This window comes from Vulpes lagopus, chromosome 1 (genome assembly GCF_018345385.1).
Source record: "Vulpes lagopus strain Blue_001 chromosome 1, ASM1834538v1, whole genome shotgun sequence".
In the NCBI taxonomy this organism is placed as follows: Eukaryota; Metazoa; Chordata; class Mammalia; order Carnivora; family Canidae; genus Vulpes; species Vulpes lagopus.
The window spans coordinates 72,144,509-72,167,316 of record NC_054824.1 but is presented as its reverse complement, the minus strand read 5'-3'; the positions used below and the strand labels follow the sequence as shown (position 1 = coordinate 72,167,316).

Below are 22,808 nucleotides of genomic sequence, written 5' to 3'. Positions count from 1 at the left end.
AAGACAGGCCATGTATTGGGAGGAATCTTTGCCACGCATGCTAGCAACCAAGGATTAGTACACAGAACATGTCAACGCTGCTCAGATCAGTGAGCACTGGACACACTACTTACTGAGTAAATGGGCTGGAGCTTCCCATTTGCCAAACTCAAGTGGCAGGCAGAAGGCACAGGAGCATCTGGAGATACAGGAATCCACTCCCTAAGTGGTGGGTGGAGGATGGTCTCCCAGGGCGCAGACATGGTGAGTAGTGGGAAAGGGGATTAATGGGAAAGTGACAAAGAAATCTAGGTGATAAACATGCATGTGGAAATGTGCTTTCTCTTTGGCTGAGAGCAATGCAAATGAACAGCCTAAAGGTAGTGTGAATGCACCTGACGATGTCCTGTGTGAAGAAACCTAATCTCAGAGACGACCTCCTGTGTTGTTTGACTCCAATTTTACGAAATGTCCATAAAAGGCAAATCAACAGACACAGACAGTAGATTAGTTGCCCAGGATGAGGAAGAGGCGATGGGAGAAGCACGGGGCGACAAGGTTTCTTTTGTTTTGTTTTTTGTTTTTTTTTTAATATTTTATTTTTATTTATTCATGAGAGACACAGAGAAAGAAGCAGAGACACAGGCAGAGGCAGAAGCAGGCTCTATGCAGGAAGCCTGATGTGGGACTCGATCCCATGTCTCCAGGATCACGCCCTGGGCCAAAGGCAGGTGCTAAAACCACTAAGCCACCCAGAGATCCTGAGCACAAGGTTTCTTTAGGGCTGATGAAAATCATCTAAAATTGGTTGTAACAGGAAGCCCATGTGGCTCAGCAGTTGGGCATCTGCCTTTGGCTCAGGTCGTGAAGAAGAGCCTGCTTCTCCCTCTGCCTATGTCTCTGCCTCTCTCTCTGTGTCTCTCATGAATAAATTAGTAAAATCTTAAAAAAAAAATAAAATTGGTTGTAGCAATAGTCGCACAACTCTGTGAACATCCTAAACCGTTGAATTGTACACTTAAATCAGTGAATGGAGAGTGAATAAGATCTCAGTAAAGCTGTAATAACAAACCTACAATGAGATGATGTGCTAAATCCACTAGAACCTCCCATCATGTTGACTGGCTGTGAAGAGGTGATGTTGGGGTGGCTGGAGGGTCAGGAAGCACCTGGGACCACGTGTCCTCCTGGACAACAGGTGCACTGAGGGTTTAGAGCTGTCGGGGAAAGCTGGGGTCTACTGAAGGCTTGCTCTTGCAGGGGGAAGGCTGGGAGGGTAGAGGGCGGGTCACTTCAGGCACTTCCAGCCTGTGCCATAGATGAGGCAACCGTCCCCTGGCCTCTAGGCCTGTGGCCAACAGCCGGCAGGAGTCCCCACAGCAGTTGGCACAGGTAGTGGAAGCTAAGGTGAGCAATTAGGGCGCTGTTTGTGAACATCAGGAATAAATGTTCTGATCGCTGCTGGCTGCTTTTGGTCACGGGGATGCAGCAAAGATGCAGGCAACCGTGTTTGCAACGCCCACCGCCCACGGGACAAACCTTGCTCCTGTGGTTGAAGGAACTTCACGGGTATTTGAAACGCCTGGGGACTTCCCCCTCATTTCCTCCTTTTTTTCCATTTTGGGAGGCAAGATATAAGGACTACAACATGGAAAAGCAGCTGCAAATACAGGGACTTTACGGCCTTACATGTGCCCAGGGAAAGGCACAGGCTCCTAAATGATCTGAGAGGTTCTCAAGTTGACACCTTAGGTGGATTCCTCCCACAGGACACTACGCAACAGAACGACCAAGAAACAGAAGCGACAAATAGCAACCAACAAAACTGTGCAAACTCTGGGGAAGGGAAGAGTCTGATTTCCAAAGTTATCACAGAGGATTTGAATATGCAGTTTTCAAAACAACAACAAAAAAATCACGAGCCTATGAAGAATCAGGAAAGTATGACCATTGAAAGGAAAAAATCAATGAGTAGAACTGTCTGAGAAAGAACAGATGGCAAACCTGCTAGAGAAAGATGTTAAAGCAACAGCCTTACAGATGTTCCCGCTGAAGTCAGGTGACGGCAGACTAGGAGCTCCCACTGCTGATTTCTCCATAGAAACAACAAACACAAAAATCAAGTGTTAAAAATGTAAAAATAAATAAATAAGAGTGTACCAACTTTGATTCTGTAAGAACATCAACAAAGAATAAATAACACAAATTGGGGGCAGCGCCTCTGCGAAAGCTCTGGACTATCACGAGGAGACAGCAGAACCCTCTAGAGCACAAAAACCAAGGATGGCTGCAAGAAAAGCACAGGAAGCATTTCCCCCATATCTCCTCCAACCTTCAGTCTGGGGCAGCTCAGCACCAGGAAGATGCCCTCAGAGGGAATTCACCTGCAGGGAAAAGAGAACAAGAGGACTGTAAGCCACCCTGCTCCCCTGTGGAATCTGCATCCTTTGCCTCCAAGGACCCACACAGTCTCAATAGTGCTGGGCCTCACTGATAGAGCTGCCCAGAGTCCCTTCATCTCCTTCCCAGCACTGGAGCTCTGGCTGTGGGGAGACCTGCCCCCAGGGGCCCAGTCCCTGCTCTGCTGCCCTCTACAGGGTTAGGACACCACAGAACCTCACCATCTACAAGGGTTAGAGATGCAGCTGCACTGTGTTCCAACCCTGGTCCAGAACTGGATTTTATTTTTTTTAAGATTTTAATTATTTATTCATGAGAGTCACAGAGAGAAAACAGGGACAAAGGAGAGGGAGAAGCAGGCTCCTCAAAGGGAGCCCGACGTGGGACTCGATCCCGGAACCGCAGGATCACGCCCTGAGCCAAAGGCAGATGTTCTCCCGCTGAGCCACCCAGGTGTCCCAGACTGGAGGTTTGACCAAACTGCTTCTCTACACTCCTCTCCCGGACCCTGACTCGGAGCTTTGACCCACCATCCTAGGCAGTCCTGTTGTCTGTGCACCACCTCATGTGTCCTAAATTGGGGCTTTGACCCGCCATCACTGGGGCCATGTTGCTGCTGCTCTTGTCCTGACTGCTGGGTCTTGAGTCACAGCTCTGTCCTACCATCACCAGGGCAATACTGCTAACGCTCTGTCCTGCACTGAAGGGACCTAAATTGAGGCTTTGCTCTACCATCACCGAGGCATGCTGCTTCTGTGCTGTGTCCCCTGGATCCCAGCCTCTGCCATCCCCTGTCATCCCCAGGTCCCTGCCACCACAGTGTCTTGATCTCTCCCTACAGTTTGAGTCACTTCTGTAAGCCACAGAGAATCTGGTTCTTTTTTTTTTTTTTAAGATTTTATGTATTTATTCATGAGAGATAGAGAGAGATAGAGAGAGAGAGAGAGAGGCAGAGATATAGGCAGAGGGTTAAGCAGGCCCCCACGCAGGGAGCCTAATGTAGGACTCGATCCTGGGACTCCAGGATCAGGCCCTGGGCCGAAGGCAGGTGCTAAACCACTGAGCCACTCAGGGATCCCGTGCATCTGGTTCTGTGGCTCATCTCTATGCACATGCCCAGACTTCTGACACTGGTGCCATTGATTGCCACAGTAATTGCTCCTGTGTCCAGGCTCCAAGTGCTCTGATAGTTCTGTACACCTCTAAGATTGAGACCCCAGCTTCACTGCCACCAGCACATCAGGTCTGGTACTTACAGGAATCCCCTTTACTCCAACTTCTCTCCACAGGCAGGAAGAATAGGACTGTAGCATTCTTTACTACTGAGGATTCCAACTGCTTCAGCTTCCACCTGCCATGACAGACAGGTGACAACTAGCCAATCAGGGAGATCCCATGGCCTCTATAGATGTTGACCTCAGCTGATGGAGGTACATGGAAACCAATCCTTAGCACCTCTCCATAACTGAAAATGCTTCACCTACCCAGACAGTGTCCTTGTATCACCTTCATATCGAGGTCTTTCACCACTGAGGCCAGTCTGAAAAGGCTGGGAGAGCTGACTACTCTCCAATGCATAGGCATCAACAGAGAGCCGTAAAACACCTAAGACCAAGGAGTTGTGACAGTCCCAAAGGAACACAATCATTTTCCAGCATTGACCACAAAGAATTGGACATCTGTGTTTCCTGAAAAGGAATTCCAAAAGATTATTTTAAAGAAGCTCAGCAAAAGTGAAGAGATTAACTTTCAGCCTTACAGGCCATGTGTATGGGTTTGATATATTTAAAATGCTCAAGGCAAAAGCTATTAACCAAGAATATTTATCCAGTGAAATTGTCCTTCGGAAATGAATGAGAGATAAAGACTTTCCCAGACAAATAAAATCTAAAGGAGTTGATCTCTGCTAGACCTGCCTTAGAAGAAATGCCAAATGGATTTCTTGAAATAGAAATGAAACAAGAGGGGCATCTGGGTGGCTCAGTTGGTTGAGCATCTGACCTCAGGTCAGGTCATGACCCCAGAGTTCTGAGATTGAGTCCTAGGATGGAGCCCCAGGATCAAGCTACTTGCTCAGCAGGGAGCCTGCTTCTCCCTCTACTCCTCACCCAACACGTGCTTCTCTCCCTCTCAAATAATAAATAAAATTTTATTGAAAAGAAAGAAATGAAAAGATACTAAGTATTGACATATAAGTATAGGAAAGTATGAATTCAATGATAAAGGTAAATATATACTCAGAAGTCTCTAGCACTGTATGGTGGAGTATAAATCATTTTAACTCTAGTATAAAACTTAAAAGACAAAAGTGTTAACTAGAGCTTCAATATTTGGTTAATGAATACACACAAAAAACATGTAAATTGTGACATCAACAACATAAATGTGGGCGGAGGAGTAGATGTGTAGAGCTTTTCTGTGCAGTTGAAGTTAAGTTGATATCAGCTTAAAATTGGCTGTGATGACTGCAAGGATGGATATGATAGCCTCCTGGGAACCACAGAGCACCCACCTACAGTAGATACACAAGGGATAAAGAGAAAAGAGCCAAAGCATTCTACTGCAAAACATCACCAACTCACAATGATGGCAGAAAGGGAGGAAGAAAGGAACAAAGGAACAAAACAGAAGCAGAAAACAATTAACAAAATAGTAGTTTTCTGGTTTTTTTTTTTAATAGTAGGTTCTTATCTATCAACAGTGATTCTAAGGGTGAATGGATTCAATTCCCCAGTCAAAAGACAGAGCTCTGGAATGGATTAAGACAAGGTTCTGCTGTCTTTTTTTTTTTTTTTTTTTAAGGTTTTATTTATTTATTCATGAGAGACACACAAAGAGAGAGGCAGAGACACAGACAGATGGAAAAGCAGGCTCCATGCAGGGAGCCTGACGTGGGACTTGATCCCAGGTCTCTGGGATCAGGCCCTAGGCTGAAGGCAGCACTAAACCACTGAGCCACCTGGACTGCCCTCTGCTGTCTTTAAAAGGACACTCTTGTTAGCTTTAAGGACACTCAGAGGCTCAGAGTGAAGGGATAGATAAAGTATTGCATGCAAGTGGAGAGCAAAAAGGAGCGGGAGTTACTACAGTTGGATCAGACAAAAAGTGTAAGCCATGAAGGTCATTATATGATGTCAAAGGGGTCAATTCAGCAGGAGGAGATAACAGCTATAAATATGGATGCACCCACCACTGGAGCACCTACATATATTAAGCAATTATGAACAGATCTGAAGGCGAAAATAGACAGCAATGCAATAATACAAGGACTTCATTGGGGGATCCCTGGGTGGCTCAGTGGTTTAGCGCCTGCCTTCGGTCCAGAGTGTGATCCTGGGGTCCCGGGATTGAGTCCCACATCGGGCTCCGTGCATGGAGCCTGCTTCTCCCTCTGCCCTGTGTCTCTGCCTCTGTCTCTCCTCTCTCTATGTCTCTCATGGATAAATAAATTAAAAAAAAATGTTTTAACCGAAGGACTTCATTGCCCCACTTTCAACAAGGGATAGGTCATTCAGATATAAAACCATAAGGAAATCTCGGACTTGAACTAGAGATCTAACAGACACGTCCAGAATACTACATTCAATGGAGAGGGATACACATTCTTCCCAAGTGCACACAGAACATTATCCAGGATAGTGTAGGTCCCAAAACAAGCCTTAACATAATTCAGAACTTGAAATCATATAAGTATAATTTCCAGTCAGGATGATATGAATCCAGAAATCAGTAACAGTAACAAAAGTGGAAAATTGACAAATATGTGGAAATGAAACAAGACACATCTGAACAATCACGAGTCAAAGATGAAATCAAAAGGGAAATCAGAAAACTATCTTGAGATAATAAAAATGGATACAGACATATCAAGTCTTATGAGATGGAGCAAAATCATTTCTTAAGAGGGAAGTTTATGACAATAAATGCCTACATTAGAAAGATCGCAAATAAACAACCTCATGTGACACCTCAAGAAACTAGAAAAAGAAGAACAAACAAGCCCAAAGTTATTAGAAGGGTGAAAATAATATCTGAATGGAAAAGAAATGAAATTGCAATGAAAAACACATTAGAAAAGATCAATGAAATGAAGAGTTGACTTTATGATAAGAGAAACAAAATTGACAATTAGCTACACTAAGAAAAAATGTATAATTTTCATTAAATAAAATATATATATTTATACTTACATAAAACATTTATAAATTTACATTTACATAAATGTAATTTAATATAGTTATAATATAAATAATAATTATATGATAATAATAGTAATCACTCACATACATAGAATTATGAACAAAGCAGGAGACATCACCACTTATTCCACAAAGGTATATATGAGCATAAGACTCTGAGAGTAAATGCCAACAAATTAGAATAGAAATATCAGATAAATTCCTAAAAGTATACAAGTTACCAAGACTGAATCATGAAATTTAGCGAATCGAGAATAGAAGGTCTCCCTACAAAGGGAAGCACCCATGCAACTTCACTGGTGAATTCTATCAAGCATGAGGAAGAATCAATACCAATATTTCTCAGACTTTTCTAAAATATTAAAGAGAAAGACAGACTTCCAAACTCATTTAATGTGGCCAACTCCATGCTGATAGCAAAGCCAGACAAGGGCATTATGAGAAAAGAAAATGACGGGCTAATATCATGGATGAATGAAGATGCAATCATCCTTAGCAAAATACCAGCAAAATGAATTCAAAAGCTGTTTAAAAGGAACATATACCATGATCAAGTGAGATTTATGCCTGGGATCCAGCGATGCTTCAAAATACATTTGACAAAAGTCAATATCCTTTCATGATCAAAACTCTCAAGAAACTGGGTATAGAAGAAATGTTTGTCAACATATTAAAGGCCATATATGCCAAGCGCCCGCTAACATCATCCTCAATGGTGAAAAGCAAAGGCCTTTACTCCAAGATGGGGAACAAGACAAGGATGCTCACTCTCCCCATGTCTATTCATCATAGTACTGGAAAACCTAGCCAGAGCACTGAGGCAAGGAAAAGAAATAAAAGGCGTCCAAATTGGAAAGGAAGAGGTGAAACTGTCTCTGACTGTACCTCTGCCTCTCTCTTTCTCTGTCTCTCATGAATGAATAAATAAATAAATAAATAAATAAATAAATAAATATCTGGGTTCAACTGAGAGTCTTGGTGACTCAGAAGTTCTTGCAGTCATGCAGGATCCAGAAGTTAGGGTGGCCTTCCAGGATGGAGTCCAGAACCCAGCAAATATGTCAAAATATTAGAGCAACCCAAAGGTTATGAAACTCATTAGAAATTTGTCAGTCAAGGGGATTCCCGGGTGGCTCAGCAGTTTAGCCCCTGCCTTTGGCCCAGGGTGGGATCCTGGAGTCCTGGGATCAAGTCCCACATCAGGCTCCCTGCATGGAGCCTGCTTCTCCCTCTGCCTCTCTCTCTCTCTCTCTCTCTCTCTCTCTCTCATGAATAAATAAATAAAATCTTTAAAAAATTTTCTGCCAAATTTGGAGGTGATGCATAATGCCCTTCTGACAAATAAAGCCCTTGCTGAAGGAAAAGTAACTTCGATCACCTAATAGATGTCGCTGTAATACAAACTAGTGTACCTCTGACCTTCTCATGAAGAAAGCTGGGTGCTGTGAAGAGAATCCTTACCCCTCTGCCCCACATGCAACTGAAGCATTCTATAGTGGTTTGCCACTAGGGTATTCATTCAGATGATGTTTTCCAACTAGGAATTACAAACTATAACCACTTTTTAAACCTTAAAAATATTTAAACACATTTAAAAAACCCACAATGAGATATCACCTTACATCCATCAGAATAGCTAAAATCAAAACCCCAAGAAAGAACAAGTGCTGGCAAGGATGTGTAGAACAAAGAACTCTCATGCACTGTTGTGAATGCAAACTGGTGCAACCATTGTGGAAAACAGTACGGAGGTTCCTCAGAAGATTGAAAATATGATTACTATATGATCCATTAATTCCACAACTGAGTACTCGCCCAAGGAAAATGAAAACACTAATTTGAAAAGATATATGCATCCCTATGTTTATTGCATCATTGTTTACAGTAGCCCAGATATGGAAGCAGCCCAGGTGTCCATACACAGAGGGAAGGGATAAAGAAGTTGTGATATTATGTATGCATTTACAGGTATGAGTATTATGGAGCCATGAATAAGAATGAAATCTTGCCATTTGCAACAACATGGATGGATGTAGAAGGTATAATGTTAAGTGAAATAAGTCCAAGAAGGACAAACACCATATGATGTCTTTCCTATGTGGAATTTAAGAAACAAAACAAAGAAAAAAAGAGACAAAGTAAAACAGAGATTCTTGAAGGTGGAGAACAAACCGGATGCTGCCAGAGGGGCGGTCGTTGGGGAGGGATGAAAGGTGAAGGGGACTAAGAGAACAATTATAGTGATGAGATGAGCAATGCATATAGATGTATAGAATTGTTGAATCATTACGTTCTACATCTGACTAATATAACACTCTGAGTTAATTATAATTCAATTAAAATATAATAAGTTTTTAAAAAAAGATCTCAAGTCAACAGCCAAACTCTAAACTTAATGAAGTAGAAAAAGACAAACAAAACACAAAGTTAGTAGAAGAAAGGCAATAATAAGTATTAGAGTAGAGATCAATTAAGCAGGGCATAGAAAAACAATCGGGAAAATCAATGAACCCAAGAGTTGGTTCTTAGAAAGATCTACAGAACTGACCAACATTTAGCTGGATTGACAAGACAAAGAGACAAGACTAAAATTGCTAAAAATCAGAAATGTCAGTGGGGATATTACTGCCTATTCTACAGAATTAAAGATGATTAGCAGGGCAATGAACAGGTATGTAGCATCAAACTGGATGACCTAGATGAGATGAACAGATGCTTAGAAACAAAAAAACCTATCAAAACCGCATCACAAAGAAATAGAATAACTGAATAGAACCATAACCAGTAGGATTTTGAATCAATCATCAAATATCTCCTACAAAAGGAAGCCCCGGATCTGATGGATTCACTGTGAATCCTACCATTAAAGAAGACCAATCCTTCTAAAACTTGACCACAGGATGCCTGAGTGGCTCAGCGGTTGAGCATCTGCCTTTTGGTTGAATCGTGATCTCAGGGTCCTGAGATGGAGTCCTGCCTCAGGCTGCCCGGAGGGAGCCTGCTTCTCCCTCTGCCTATGTCTCTGCCTCTCTCTCTTTCTCTGTGTCTCCATGAATAAGTAAATGAATCTTTAAAAAAGTAATGAAACAAAAAAAAAAAAAAAAAAGTAATGAAACTCTACCACAAAACTGCAGAGGAGAGAACACTTCCAATTTATCGCATGAGGCCAGCATTGGCCTAACACGAAAGCCAGACAGAGACAATACAAGGAAACTACAGGCCAGTATCTCTTAGGAATATCCACATAGGTATCACCAGCAAAATACCAGCAAACGGAACTCAGCAGCAGCACCACGATACACTGACTATTCTTGGAAAGCAAATACATGTCAACATGTGAGCATCAAGCAATCTAATACAGCGCATTAGGAGAATGAAGGGGAAAACACATGATTATTTCAATTGACGCAGAGAAGAAGCATTTGACAAAACTCAACATTCTTTAATCATAAAAACATTCAACAAATAGGAATGGAAGGAAACTACCTCAACATAATAAAAGCCAGAGATGAATATGCTCCAGGTGTCTTTATATGAAACGAACAAGGATGGAAGTTTTTCCTTTAAGATCAGGAACAAGGCGGGATCCCTGGGTGGCGCAGCGGTATGGCGCCTGCCTTTGGCCCAGGGCGCGATCTTGGAGACCCGGGATCGAATCCCACATCAGGCTCCCGGTGCATGGAGCCTGCTTCTCCCTCCGCCTGTGTCTCTGCCTCTCTCTCTCTCTCTCTGTGACTATCATAAAAAAAAAAAAAAAAAAAAAAAAAAAAGATCAGGAACAAGGAGGATCCCCGGCTGGCTCAGCAGTTTAGCTCCTGCCTTCGGCCCAGGTCATGATCCCGGGAACCCAGGATCGAGTCCCACATCGGGCTCCCTGCATGGAGCCTGCTTCTCTGCCTGTTTCTCTGCCTCTCTCTCTCTCTCTCTCTCTGTCTCCTTCTCTATCTCTCTCTCTGTGTCTCCCATGAATAAATGAATAAAATCTTAAAAAAAAAATCAGGAACAAGACAAAAGTGCCCATTTTTGCCACTTTTGTTCAACAAACTATTATTAAAAGTTCTAGCCAAATCATTTAGAAAAAAAGACAAAAGGCATCCAAATCAGAAAGAAAGAAGTAAATTTGTGCCTGTTCCCAGATGATATATTCTTGTATGTAGAAATCCCTAAGGATTCCACACAAAGACACAAAATTTGTAGAACATTTTAAACAAGTTCAGCAAAGTTTCAGGATAAAGGTGACGCAGAAATCATTTTCACTTCCACACACTACACTAACAATGAACAATTTGAACATGATGTTCTGAAGAGAATTCCATTTATAATAGCATTTTAATTAACTAATTTAAATTCAATTAATTAACATATAGTGTATTATTATTCCGGGATGTAGAGTTTAGTGATTCATCAGTTTCATATACACCCAGCGCTCATGGCATCTCATACCCTCCTTCATGCCCATCACCCAGTTACCCCATCCCCACCCACCTCCTTCCAGCAACCCTCAGTTTGTTTCCTAGAATTAAGAGTGATGATGGCATTTTTAAAAAGAATAGAATACTTGGTTTTTAAACTTGCAAATAAGAGACTTGTACACTGAAAATTACAAGACATTGACTAAGGAAGGTAACGAAGGTGTAAATCAATGGAAAGACCCTATGTTCATAGGATCCAGCAGCTGTGCTTCCCGCTATTGACCCAAAGAAGTTGAAAGCCTGTCCACACAAACACCTGCAATCACTCACTCTACCTGGAGCTAGTTTACCAAAAAAGAACAGGATCATTATGATTTTTAGAATTTCCTTTTAGTTTATGATTTAGGAACTCAAGATTGGCATTTACTTCTTATTCCCTAAGGTTCATTGAACACACAGCTTCTGTCAGGTAGGAGTGAACATAATTTTTGTTGTTTCTGGAGTAGAATTTAGTAATTTATCACTTACATGTAACACCCAGTGTGCTTCACAGCGAGTGCGCTCCTCTTTTTTTTTTTTTTTTTTTTAAGATTTTATTTATGTATTCATGAGAGACACAGAGAGAGAGAGGCAGAGACACAGGCAGAGGGAAAGCAGGCTCCATGCAGGGAGCCTGATGTGGGACTCGATCCTGGGACTCCAAGATCATGCCCTAGGTGAAAGGCAGGCGCTAAACTACTGAGCCACCCGTGGATCCCGAGTGCGCTCCTTAATACCCATGCCACCGCTAGGCCACCCCCAGCCCCATCAACTCTGTTTCTTCCCTATCATTGGGAGTCTTTTATGGTTTGCCTCCCCTTCTCTCCATCTCTCTCTTTTCTCCCTTCCGTGTCACATGGTCATCTGTTTTGCTGCCTAAATTCAAAATATGAGTGAAATCATATGTTATTTGTCTTTCTCTGACTTACTTATTTTGCTTAGCATAATATCCTCTAGCTCCTTCCATGTCACTGCAATGGCACTTTCATTCTTTTGGATGGCTGAGTAATATTTCACTGTGTACAAATCTTCTCTATCCATTCATTAGTCGACAGACACTTGGTCTCTTTCCAAGGTATGGCTATTGTTGAAAATGCTGCTATAAACATCAGGGTGCATGTACCCCTTTTAATCAGCATTTTTGCATCCTTTGGGTAAATACCTACCAATGCAATTGCTGAATCATGGGGTAGCTCTCTCTATTCTTACCTTTCTGTTGTTCTTCCATATTGTTTACCAGACTGGCTGCACCAGTTTTCATTCTTCCAACAGTGCAGGAATGTTCCTTTCTCTGCATCCTCACCAACATCTGTTGTTTCCTGCGTTGTGAATGTTCTCCATTCTGACAGGTGTGAGGTGGTATCTCATCATGGTTCTGATTTGTGTTTCCCTGATGGTGAGTGATGTTGAGCATCTTTCATGTGTCTGCAAGCCATCTGGATGCTTTGGGAAAATGTCTACTCGTGTCTTCTGCCCATTTCTTAATTTGATTATTTGGTTTTGGGGTGTTGAGTTTGAGAAGTTCTTCCTAAGTTTTAGATACTAAACCTTTATCAGATATAACAGTACACTTATCCTGACAATCATGATGTCATGTATAGAACTGTTGAATCTGTACATCAGAAACTAATATAACACTATATCCTAACAATACTGGAATTGATAGGAAAAGAAAACAAAGATTAGTGAGTGGATCTTCCTCACTTGTGTCCTAGGAACTTTTCAAACTGGTGTTTGAACTGAGTTAGAGGTGAGTGAGACTGCACACAAACTTTAAGAGTGAGTTCTTCATTCCCTAGAGTTGTGTGGTTTTCCTGAATATTATCCCTTTGGTTTTCAAAGCCAGGCACATGAGGGGCTCGTCTCTCCTGTGCAGGACCCAGGGTTTAGTGTCTGGTGCAGAGCACAGACCCCTTGCTTCTCAGCAAGGTTGTGTATTTTTGTGATGCCACCATATTTTGGATTCTCAGGCCTGGGGTGGATTTTCTAGTTTTTTGGTTTTGGCAAGAATGACTGTGCCTCTATTACCTGTGTTGATGCTGCCCTTTTATCCTTTGCTGTGGAGGCTTAGATCTTCCTTAGAGGAGATTGTTCCACAAGTAGTTGAAAATCTATTGGGTCCATGGAAGAAGATGGGTTCAGGATGTTTGTAAGCTGCCATCTTGAACCAATCCCCCGATACCCCCTTGATTACCATTGCTTTGCCAGAAGTCTTCAAATTGGGACTCGGGGGACCCTGCTTCATGTGCTTGCTACTCAATGTGTGATCTGAAGACCAACAGCAGCAGCAGCAACCTTGTAGAAACCCCGAATCTCACACTGCGCTCCAGCCTCTCTAGATCTGCACAGTCCAGGAAATCCCTGTGCTCACTGAAGGCTGCGCCTCTCTATTCTATGCACCTACTAGATGCAGAACCAGACAGAGCAGTACGCTCTGTGGGGGTGCGCCCTGATCAGCTTGCTTAGCCCCGAGCAGTCCAGGGATTGGGCCTGTTCCTTTCTCTCTATGGCCATCACACCCTGGGTGTCCTCATCTCTGCTGAAGGCTCTGAAACTGATTGATGTGGAGCCACCTCCCAAGTATAATTCTCCAATCTTGATATCTCTGTATCCAACTGACATCAGCTGCATTTCTTATAGATCCCAGATTCCACATTCCTAAGTGGATGTCTGGGATGCTGCTTCCCAATGTCCTGATTCCAGTGTCTCCTTCATCTCCATGGAAGGCACTACACACTTCTCCTTGCAGTCTGAAAAACCGGATGCCCTCCTTGATCCTTCCCTCTCACCCCCCAGAAGGAATGTCTTAGGAAATGCTGCAAAGTTCACCTGTAAACATATCCAGCACCCACTCATTTCCTATTATCTTCCCTCCCCACACTCCAGATGTTCAGCCCCCATCCCTCTCCTGGGACACTGCCCTGGGTCCTACAGGTTCTCTACTAGTTGCTCCCCTTCACCTCTCAATTCTGCACAGCAGCAAACAGGTGCTGGTAAAGAAATTCAATGAATTGATCTGTTCATTCTTATAACTCCACATCTCACTCAGAGAAAACTCAAAACCCTTCTACTGTCCTCAGGCCTCCATGACATGACGTCATGTCACCCCCCTTGCTCTCTGCTCCAGCCCCAGGGGCCTCCTCACCCTCCCTCAAACATGGGACAGGCTCCTGCCCTGGAGCTTGGGCATGGAGGTTCCCTGCCTGGAAAGAACTTCCCCCAGACATCCTCTTACACAATTCATGTCCTCCAATCTCTCCCAGGTCGCCTTCTCAGGGAGGCTCCCCCATTCCCTGCAATAAGGTGGCCACCGTCCCTGTCCTAGAGCAGGTTCTTTCTGGGTCACCTTCCTCAAAGCTCCTACCTACTTCCAATGTCTACACCTCCCTTACTTACTGTGCTTACACACACACACACACACACACACACACACACACACACAGTTCATGTCTGAATTACACGGGTTGGGACTGTGCGTGTGCACCTGTATGAGGACTTTTTACTGTAAGTACTATCCACGGTGTTTCCCTTCCTTATGATTTACTAATTTATTGCAGCTTCGCTCATCGTAAGAGCACAGTACACACTACCCGTAACACGCAGTGTAAGCAACTGCTCATGTTCTCCGTGAGGCTTCCAGTCACGAGCACGCTATTAGCTGGCATGTTTTGGGGGAGACATGAGCTACACTCAGATTTCCTACGACAGAAGGGGGTCACTGCCCCAATCACCCACCAGCCTGGGTCAGGTGTAGTCTCCCCCGACCACTAGAACATACTCTCCCGGAGACCAGCAGGTTTGCCTCACCTGAGTCTCACTGAGCTGCCCAGATGCAAACAGTGTGTCCTGCATGTGACACAGGACAGTTACAGCTGAATGAATGCGCAGGAAGAAGGTCTCCCTCTTCTAGAAGCGCCTGGGGCACAGCTGTTCCATTGCAGCCCCCGCCCCCCCCCGCCCCCGCCCCGCAGCCACTGGTCATCATTGCCACCTCTCCCTCCTCACAGGGCTGCCCTCACCTCCCTCCCTCAGGTCAGCCCCCACCCCCACACCGTCTGTCCTGCACACACCACGCACAGAGTTCACTCCTCAGGCACCCTGCACTTGGGCTTCCTGGGTCCTCTTCTCCAGCCACAGAGAAATCTACGTTACACTCTGCTTTATAATCCTCGACCTCGGAGGGGAGCCTGCACGGGGATCACAGGGCTCAGGGTGGGGAGGGAGGGGGGAGCAGCAGGGGAGGCAGAAACTCCTGGACACTTATGAGGAGGAGAACCTTTGATTCCTTTCCTCTCTACCTCAGGATGTGACAATAATCCAGAAAACAGCTCGGGAGGGAGGGGGAGAGATGGATGGATCTGGAAGTTCATCTCTGCAAACCTCGGGGATTCCAGTGTGCAGGGGATGACCTACGCTGGTGGGGACGGGAGCCCAAAGGACACCTGCTGCTGTAACCAATGGGGTCACCAGGGGACAATGGGACAGGAACACGGACACAAGAGAAGAGCAGACATGAGCCTCTAGAGGAGTAATTAAAAAAAAGAGAAAAGAAAAGAAAAAGAAAATGGGGGCTATGCTATGACCCAGACCTGAGTCTAGGGTGATGCAGTCTCAGGAAGCTGTGGCTACAGAAGGTCCTAGTGACAGGTGATGTCCAAGTCCCGGTGATCACAGATGCTGGTGAGACAAGCTTCTACATAAGGACAGGGAGCAGAGAAATGACCCAGCTGAGGGGCACACCCAGGATGCACGGAGCACCTACTGGGCACAGGCACTGTTCCCCCTGGGCTCCTGACAGCTTTCAGCCGCCAACTGCAACAGATACAACACAGCAAACATGAGGGTTCTGGAAGGCTCTCAGGGCTTCCGTTTATTTGCTCTCTCAACTTTACAAATCTCCTTTTATTACCTCATCTGCCCCACCATCCCAAGACTGAGGAAACACAAACTCCTGTCTGGATTCTTATTTTCAATAGGGTAGTAAGTCATTAGTACTCAACATAAAACAAAGACAGGGATGGAGGTGGTCCAGCCCTGCCTCTCCTGGACAGGAAAGCACATCAGAGAAGAGAGTGCACATCAGATTAGGGACAGGTCATGGTGGGCAGGGTGGGCCAATCTCCCCATCTCCTCACATTATGCTCCTAGCGACACAGGCACATCCTGACAGTGTTTGCAGAGACAAGACAAGCCAGGGTTGTTGATGTCATCACGTGAGATGTGAACACATCTTGCATCGTTCAGTCCCCACAGGGCAGCTGGTCTTACACTGTGAAAAACAATCAAGTACAAATTGAGGTCGGTCACATAAGTGCTGACATTCTCAATAGTCCCCATTGGGCTCATCAGGTCCCCAGGGCCCCAACCCTCCCCACTTCAGGGTCTCTGGGGTCTCACCTCTAGGAGCTGTCAGAGACACATCAGAGCCCTGGGCACTGTTATTACCTAGAGGAGAATAAACAGGACGTGGTCAGAGCTCACAGGAGGTGAGACTAAAGGAGGAGCTGTGGGGGTGAGCTCCCTATGGGGTCCTGTCTACACTCCCCCGGGGTCTCAGGGATCAACCTGTCCATACTCACGTACAGCATAAGAGTAGCCTGGTCCTTTTCCTCCTGTGGGAAGAAAACATCATGTGAGAGGCCGGGCACAGGGCTGGGCCAGGAGATCCTCGAGGAAGCTCCCAGTCCTGGTGCAGAGTGAGTCTGCAGAATTCTGACTGACCGCCCAGGTCAGGGTCAGGAGACATGACATGAGGAGAGGGGTCACTGGACCACCTGACTTGCTGAAGGTCTGTCCTCAGCAGGGGCCTTCCACTCTGTCCTGTGACGCCTGGGAATCAGTCCCTGTCACCAGAATCACCAAGGTAAAACTCTGGCCTACATTTTCCCAAGTGTTTGCTGCACAGTGAGTGTGAGTACACAGCTCCGGTGTGGGAGAGTAAAGGGGTATGGACGGTGCTTCCCGTTAACAAGGCAGGACAGCGGCTCCCTAGGAAACCCCCAACAGAACAGGAAAACACAGAGTATTCAGTCAGTTCCCTACCTGAGTGCTGCTTCCTCCAGATCACAGCTCCAATCACCCCAGCGACCACGAGGAGAACCAGAGCAGCAATGCTGACGACAACAATGGTGGACAGAGGGGAAGGCTCTGGAAAGGGGAGGGAGGATGAAAGTCCAGGCCTCTGGCTTGAGTCCCGACTCTGCTGAAATTCTCCAGAAGAGCTCCACTTGCCCTGAGTAGAAGCTCTACCCTGAGGTCCTCCTTACCCCATCTCCGCGTGACAGGCTCCGCCAGCCCCTCATGCTGCACGTGGCACGTGTATCTCTGCTCCTGTCCAGAGGGCACCACCACGGCCGCCCATTTCTGGAAGGTCCCATCTCCTGCAGGCCTGGTGTCCACAAGCTCTGTGTCCTGGGTCTGGTCCTCCCCATCCCGCTGCCAGGTCAGGGTGATCTCCGCAGGGTAGAAGCCCAGCGCCCAGCACCTCAGGGTGACCTCATGGTCAGAGACGGGGTGGCGGGTCACACGTGTGCTGGGGGGTTCTGAGGAAGAAGAATTGGAAAACCCACACTTTGGTTGACTGCGTGGTCCACTGAGACTGCATTTGTGTGACCATCCTAGGGTGGACAGGGCAGTTGGTTCACTTGGAAGAAGCACAAAACCCAGTCACCAACCTAGCCTTTGGGTTGTCCTAATCTTTAGAAGTTCTAGAATCAGGAGAGAGCCCAAGGTGGGAGACTGCAGGTCTAAGGTGGAGAGCACACACGGTCCTGACCGTGGTGGAGGCTGAAGGAGTCAGAAAACTCCCAGTTCAAGCTCCAAATATGTTTTCATGGAGAAGAAGGCCATCGGGGAAAATCATGGTCCCCACGTGGTTTCCAGGTCAAAGGGCACCGCTGATGGTTATCTCAGGATGGCCTCCACCTGCCTCCCTGGCCTCCACCTCCACCTGTCTCCCCGGAGACCCTGGATTGCTCCATTGTCCTTAGAGAAAAGCGGCCTCTGGGTGAGTCACCCTAGTAGGACTATCAACACCCAGGCGGATCCCCTCTCCCCAGCCGTGGGAGGGGCGGTGTTCTGACCCTGAGTCCATATTCCCTTCCTGGTGGGAAGCCCTCCCTAGTGGAGGCGAGATCGGGGAGGCCCGCGCCCAGGTACCTGCGCGCAGCAGCGTCTCCTTCCCCATCTCCAGGTACTTCCCCAGCCACTCCACGCACGTCATCTCCAGGTAGTTCCTCCAGAACTCTGCATCACCTGCCGCCTCCCTCTTGCGCCGGGTGATCTGCGCCGCCGTGTCCGCCGCGGTCCAGGAGCGCAGGTCCTCGTTCAGGGCGGTGTAATCGGCGCCGTCGTAGGCGTCCTGCCAGTACCCGCGGAGGAGGCGCCCGCCGGGCCCCAGGTCACAGCCGAACACGGTCTGGCGGGTGTGAGACCCTGGCCCCGCCCCGACAGGCCGCCACTCAGTCCAAAGAGAAAGTAAAACCTCCCGGGAGTTCCCGCGGGTTCGGGACGGGGACGAGGGGGAGGGGCGGGGACCTCGGACTCGGGGTGACGCCCGGACCCGGACACTGGGGCGACCCCGGCCGGTCGGTGGGGATGGGGGTCGTGCCCTGGCCCCGGGCCCGCGTCGCTCACCGGCCTCGCTCTGGTTGTAGTAGCCGCGCAGGGTGTCCAGGTGCACTCGGTACATCTGTGCGGTGTCCCTGGCGATCCGCGTCTGCCGGTCCCAATACTCCGGCCCCTCCTGCTCCACCCACGGCGCCAGCGGCTCCATCCTCCCCGTGGCCGAGTCGCTGTCGAACCGCACGAACTGCGTGTCGTCCACGTAGCCGACGGCGATGAAGCGGGGGTCCCCGCGGCCGGGCCGGGACACGGAGGTGTAGACATACCTCAGGGAGTGGGAGCCTGCGGAGCCGAGGGGCTGAGACCCCGCCCGACCCCCTCCCGCCGCGGGGCCCGGGGCCCAGGGGGAGATGCCCGGGGGGGGGGGCGGAGAGGCGGCTTCCCGGGGTCCCGCGTCCCCGCCCGCCGGTCCCCTCGCTCCCGCCCGCACTCACCCGCCCGGGTCGGGGTCACGGCCAGGGCCGCCGACAGCAGCACAAGGAGGGCTCGCGGCATCACCACCTTCATCTCCGGGCTCCCGGGACACTGGCCGTCGCCGCTCAAATCGGGGGCGGAGGCGGAGGCTTTCGAGCCCGGGACCCGGTGCCGCTGATTGGCTCCTCCAGAAACGCTGCACCCAATGGGAGTGCGAGCTGTGTCTGCGTCACGAGTCTCCAGGCAGGGGGCCCTGAGCCAGGTTGGGAGAAGGAGAAGTGAAACCCCGGGAGGTGGGGACTCCGCAGCCTGAGCGACCCCGCCCCGGACCCGCCCTGGGGCCTGAGACCCTGAGAGGCAGCCGGGGGTCCTGAGACCTTGCCCTGACTCCTCACCTAGGGCACACAGGGCTCTTGTCGCACTGTCTCCCTGAGTCCTGGCCCGGGAGTTGTGTGAGGCAGTGAGTCTGGAACATTCTGTTCCCACCGGGCATCTACACAGTCTCACAGATTACTGAGGATCCCAGGAAAACGTTGTGGCTGTGGGTTCTGGCTATCGCATTTACCAGAATAGGAACAAAGCCGGTGTAAAAATTCATTAATTCCTTTAGAAAGATATTAACTCATGGCATGAAAACAAATATTATTTGTGTGAAAAATAACTATTTCCGGGAATAAACAGCAAAGTGAGTGAAGTGGTTTTGTCGCATTTCACATTTTTGCAAGTCTGTCTCTTGTCTGTCTCCGAAGATCACTACTCGTTCAGTTTTACTTCATTTACTGTCTTGTTTTGGTTGAAGTGTATGAATACATTTATATCCTTGCACAAATTGGGGAGAATCGTATATTTCATAACCTTTTCAGATAATTATGCCTACTCCTCTTAGATACCACCTTAAAACTACACAAGTTTTCTTTTTTAATATTTTAACGGAGAGAGGCAGAGACATGGGGAGAGGGAGAAGCAGGCTCCCTGCAGGGATCTGGATGTGGGACTAGATCCCAGGACCCCAGAATCACAACAGGAGCCAAAGGCGGAGGCTCCACCATGAGCCATCCAGGTTCCCCAAAACTACACAAGTTGTACTTTCTCTAAGGTTCTTGGCAATGTGGCACCTGAAGCAGTATCACTGACTATGTCCTTCTCGTTACATTAAAATCCACAGGCCCAACTTGCACACTGAATGGTTCTTGTTCCACAGTGGGAGAGCTAGGTTTTTGTCTCACATAGTTGAAAAATGAATCTCAGGGATCCCTGGGTGGCTCAGCGGTTTGGTGCCTGTCTTTGGCCCAGGGTGTGATCTTGGAGTCCTGAGTTCAAGTTCCACATCGGGCTCCCTGCTTGGAGCCTGCTTCTCCCTCTGCCTGTGTCTCTGCCTCTCTCTGTGTGTGTGTCTCTCATTAATGAAAAATAAAATCTTAAAAAAAAATGAATCTCGCAAAGAAGAGTGAGTAAGGGGATAGAAGTTTATTAAGCAAGGATGCAGAAAAAAGGGCTCTCAAGGAGGGAGACGGGTCCCATCAGGTTTGCCACTGACATCTTTTAGGCTGGTCTTATTGAAAATTTGATCAGGGACCTTGTGGCCTTGAGATTCTTGTGCCGTTTTGGGTGAATGACATATGGCTTTTTTTGGTCTGGTGAGTCCTGTGATTACTGTGTAGCCATCAAAGAAAGAGACTCCCTAATATTTGGGACCTGGTGGTTTGGTCTATTTTTATCTCTGGTTTTTATATTTCAGCATCCTTGGGATTTCAGTGAGCCTGATTCCATGATCCCCATCCATCTCTCCGTGCCTAGCCCCTCCTGTCCCTAACTCATTCCTCCCCCTGGAATAGTAACCCTCACTGTTGTTGGGGAGTGGGACGATGACCGCTCTGGCTGCTTCAGGCTGAAAAGGGATGGCACTAAGGGACTCTAGGCAGAGTATTCTCAGGGATCGGCCAAGGCCAAGAGTTCATGGTGTGGCTCCCGGGATGTGCTGGAAGGCATGAGGCCACCAAACAACAGGCACCAACAAACAGAGAAAGACAAAATCCAACAATTCTTTCCATCAGTAAAACGGCATCTCTGAAATATTGACCGTGGTTTCTGAGGCAATCAAACAGTCCTGGAGAGAATGGGATTTTGTCCAGTTGAGCTTGAATGTCGTTTATTAATCATGAGACCTTGTAAGAATTGTCAGTTATGTTAAAACAGCACGTGTGTAAAAACTCTTTACAACCTAAGTGAGTGATGTTGAAGTGTGAATAATGATAGTTGCTTGATTTTCCAGAAATCCTGCCCTAACTCCACTTAGTTCTTGACTTAGAGCATCTAGGACTTGGGATGTGTCATTTAAGGTTCTGTTGAGCAAGCAGTTTGTTTTATCTCATGATGTAAGACCTTTCCCAGAGCTGGGAGACCCACCAAGAAGAAGGTAAAGTTGGTGTTCCCCTGTCTGATATGAGAACCATATTATGGGAATTGGGAGGCAGATGAGGTAGTTCTCGTAAGTAATGGGTTGCTGGGGCTGGGAAGAGTAATAATCCTAGTTTGTCTACAGTACATAACCCTGAGAATCATTTAGGAATGATGTAATAGGCCATATTGGTGTAAAATAAGGCCCATCTTGGTACGTGTAAGTCATTAGTTGGGGACGAGAGGTGCAGGGCAGCCCAGGTGGCTCAGCGGTTTAGTGCCGCCTTCAGCCCAGGGCCTGATCCTGGAGACCACGCTCCTGCATGGAGCCTGCTTCTCCCTCTGCCTGAGTCTCTGCCTCTCTCTCTCTCTATCTAATAAATAAGTAAAATCTTTTAAAAAAAGAATAAAATTCTATATTTTAGAGTATCGGGGCCAGTTCTACAGCACAGAATCTTTATTTTTCTTTTTTAAAAAATTTAAATTCAATTTGGCAACTTGTAGTGTGATCCCCAGTGCTCATCCCACCAATTGCCCTCCTTAATCCCCACCACCCAGTCACCCAGTCACCCAGTTGTTCCATCCCCCTCTCCTCCTCTTCTGCAACCCTTTGTTTCCCAGAATTAGAAGTCTCTCAGATTTGTTTTCCTCTCTTAGTTTTTCCCACTCAGTTCCCCTCCTTCTGTTATAGTCCCTTTGACTATTTCTTATATTCCATGTATAAGTGAAATTGTATGATGATTGTCCTTCTCCGATTGACTTATTGACTTACTTCACTCAGCATAATACCCTCCAGGTCCATCCATGTCGAACCACATGGTGGGTATTCATCCTTTCTGAGGGCTGAGTAATATTCCATTGTATACATAGACCACATCTTCTTTATCCATTCATCTGTTGAAGGACATCAAGGCTCCTTCCACAGTTTGGCTATTGTGGACATTGCTGCTATGAACATTGGGGTGCAGGTATCTCGGCTTTTGACTGCATCTGTATCTTGGGGGTAAATCTCCAGTAGTGCAACTGCTGGGTTGTACCCTACAGGGCAACTCTATTTTCAACTCTTTGAGGAACCCCCACACAGCTTTCCAGAGTGGCTGCACCAGTTCGCATTCTCACCAACAGTGCAAGAGGGTTCCCCTTTCCCCACATCCTCTCCAACATTTGTTGTTTCTTGTCTTGTTAATTTTCCCCATTCTCACTGGTGTGAGGTGGTATCTATTGTGGTTTTGATTTGTATTTCCCTGATGGCAAGTGATGCGGAGCATTTTCTCATGTGTCTGCTGGCCATGTGTAGGTCTTCTTTGGAGAAATGTCTGTTCATGTTTTCTGCCCGGTTCATGAC

General features: G+C 46.9%; 1 protein-coding gene across 2 annotated transcripts; it reads right to left on the bottom strand.

The window, feature by feature from the left end:
- Nucleotides 1-15,867: 15,867 nt before the first annotated feature.
- Nucleotides 15,868-19,222, bottom strand: LOC121489374 (DLA class I histocompatibility antigen, A9/A9 alpha chain-like). Of its 2 annotated transcripts, none has more exons than XM_041752380.1 (8): nt 19,087-19,222; nt 18,665-18,934; nt 18,188-18,463; nt 17,296-17,571; nt 17,072-17,176; nt 16,609-16,641; nt 16,427-16,474; nt 15,868-16,298 (listed from the first exon to the last, which is right to left on the bottom strand). In XM_041752380.1, exons 1-8 carry the CDS (start codon nt 19,157-19,159, stop codon nt 16,294-16,296), a joined length of 1,086 nt encoding a protein of 361 aa, XP_041608314.1. In that variant the 5' UTR covers nt 19,160-19,222; the 3' UTR covers nt 15,868-16,293. The 2 variants fall into 2 exon arrangements, with proteins under 2 accessions (XP_041608314.1, XP_041608324.1); XM_041752390.1 differs by having other exon boundaries at nt 16,613-16,641; nt 19,087-19,174.
- Nucleotides 19,223-22,808: the final 3,586 nt, after the last annotated feature.

Bases quoted from the DNA above. Each gene is read 5' to 3' on its own strand.
- LOC121489374 (XM_041752380.1), bottom strand. From the start codon at position 19,159: ATGAAGGTGGTGATGCCGCGAGCCCTCCTTGTGCTGCTGTCGGCGGCC. The intron at 17,572-18,187 runs GTACCTGGGCGC...CTTCTTCCTCAG, and splicing joins GGAGACGCTGCTGCGCGCAG to AACCCCCCAGCACACGTGTG. The intron at 16,475-16,608 runs GTGAGTATGGAC...ATTCTCCTCTAG, and splicing joins AGGCTACTCTTATGCTGTAC to GTAATAACAGTGCCCAGGGC.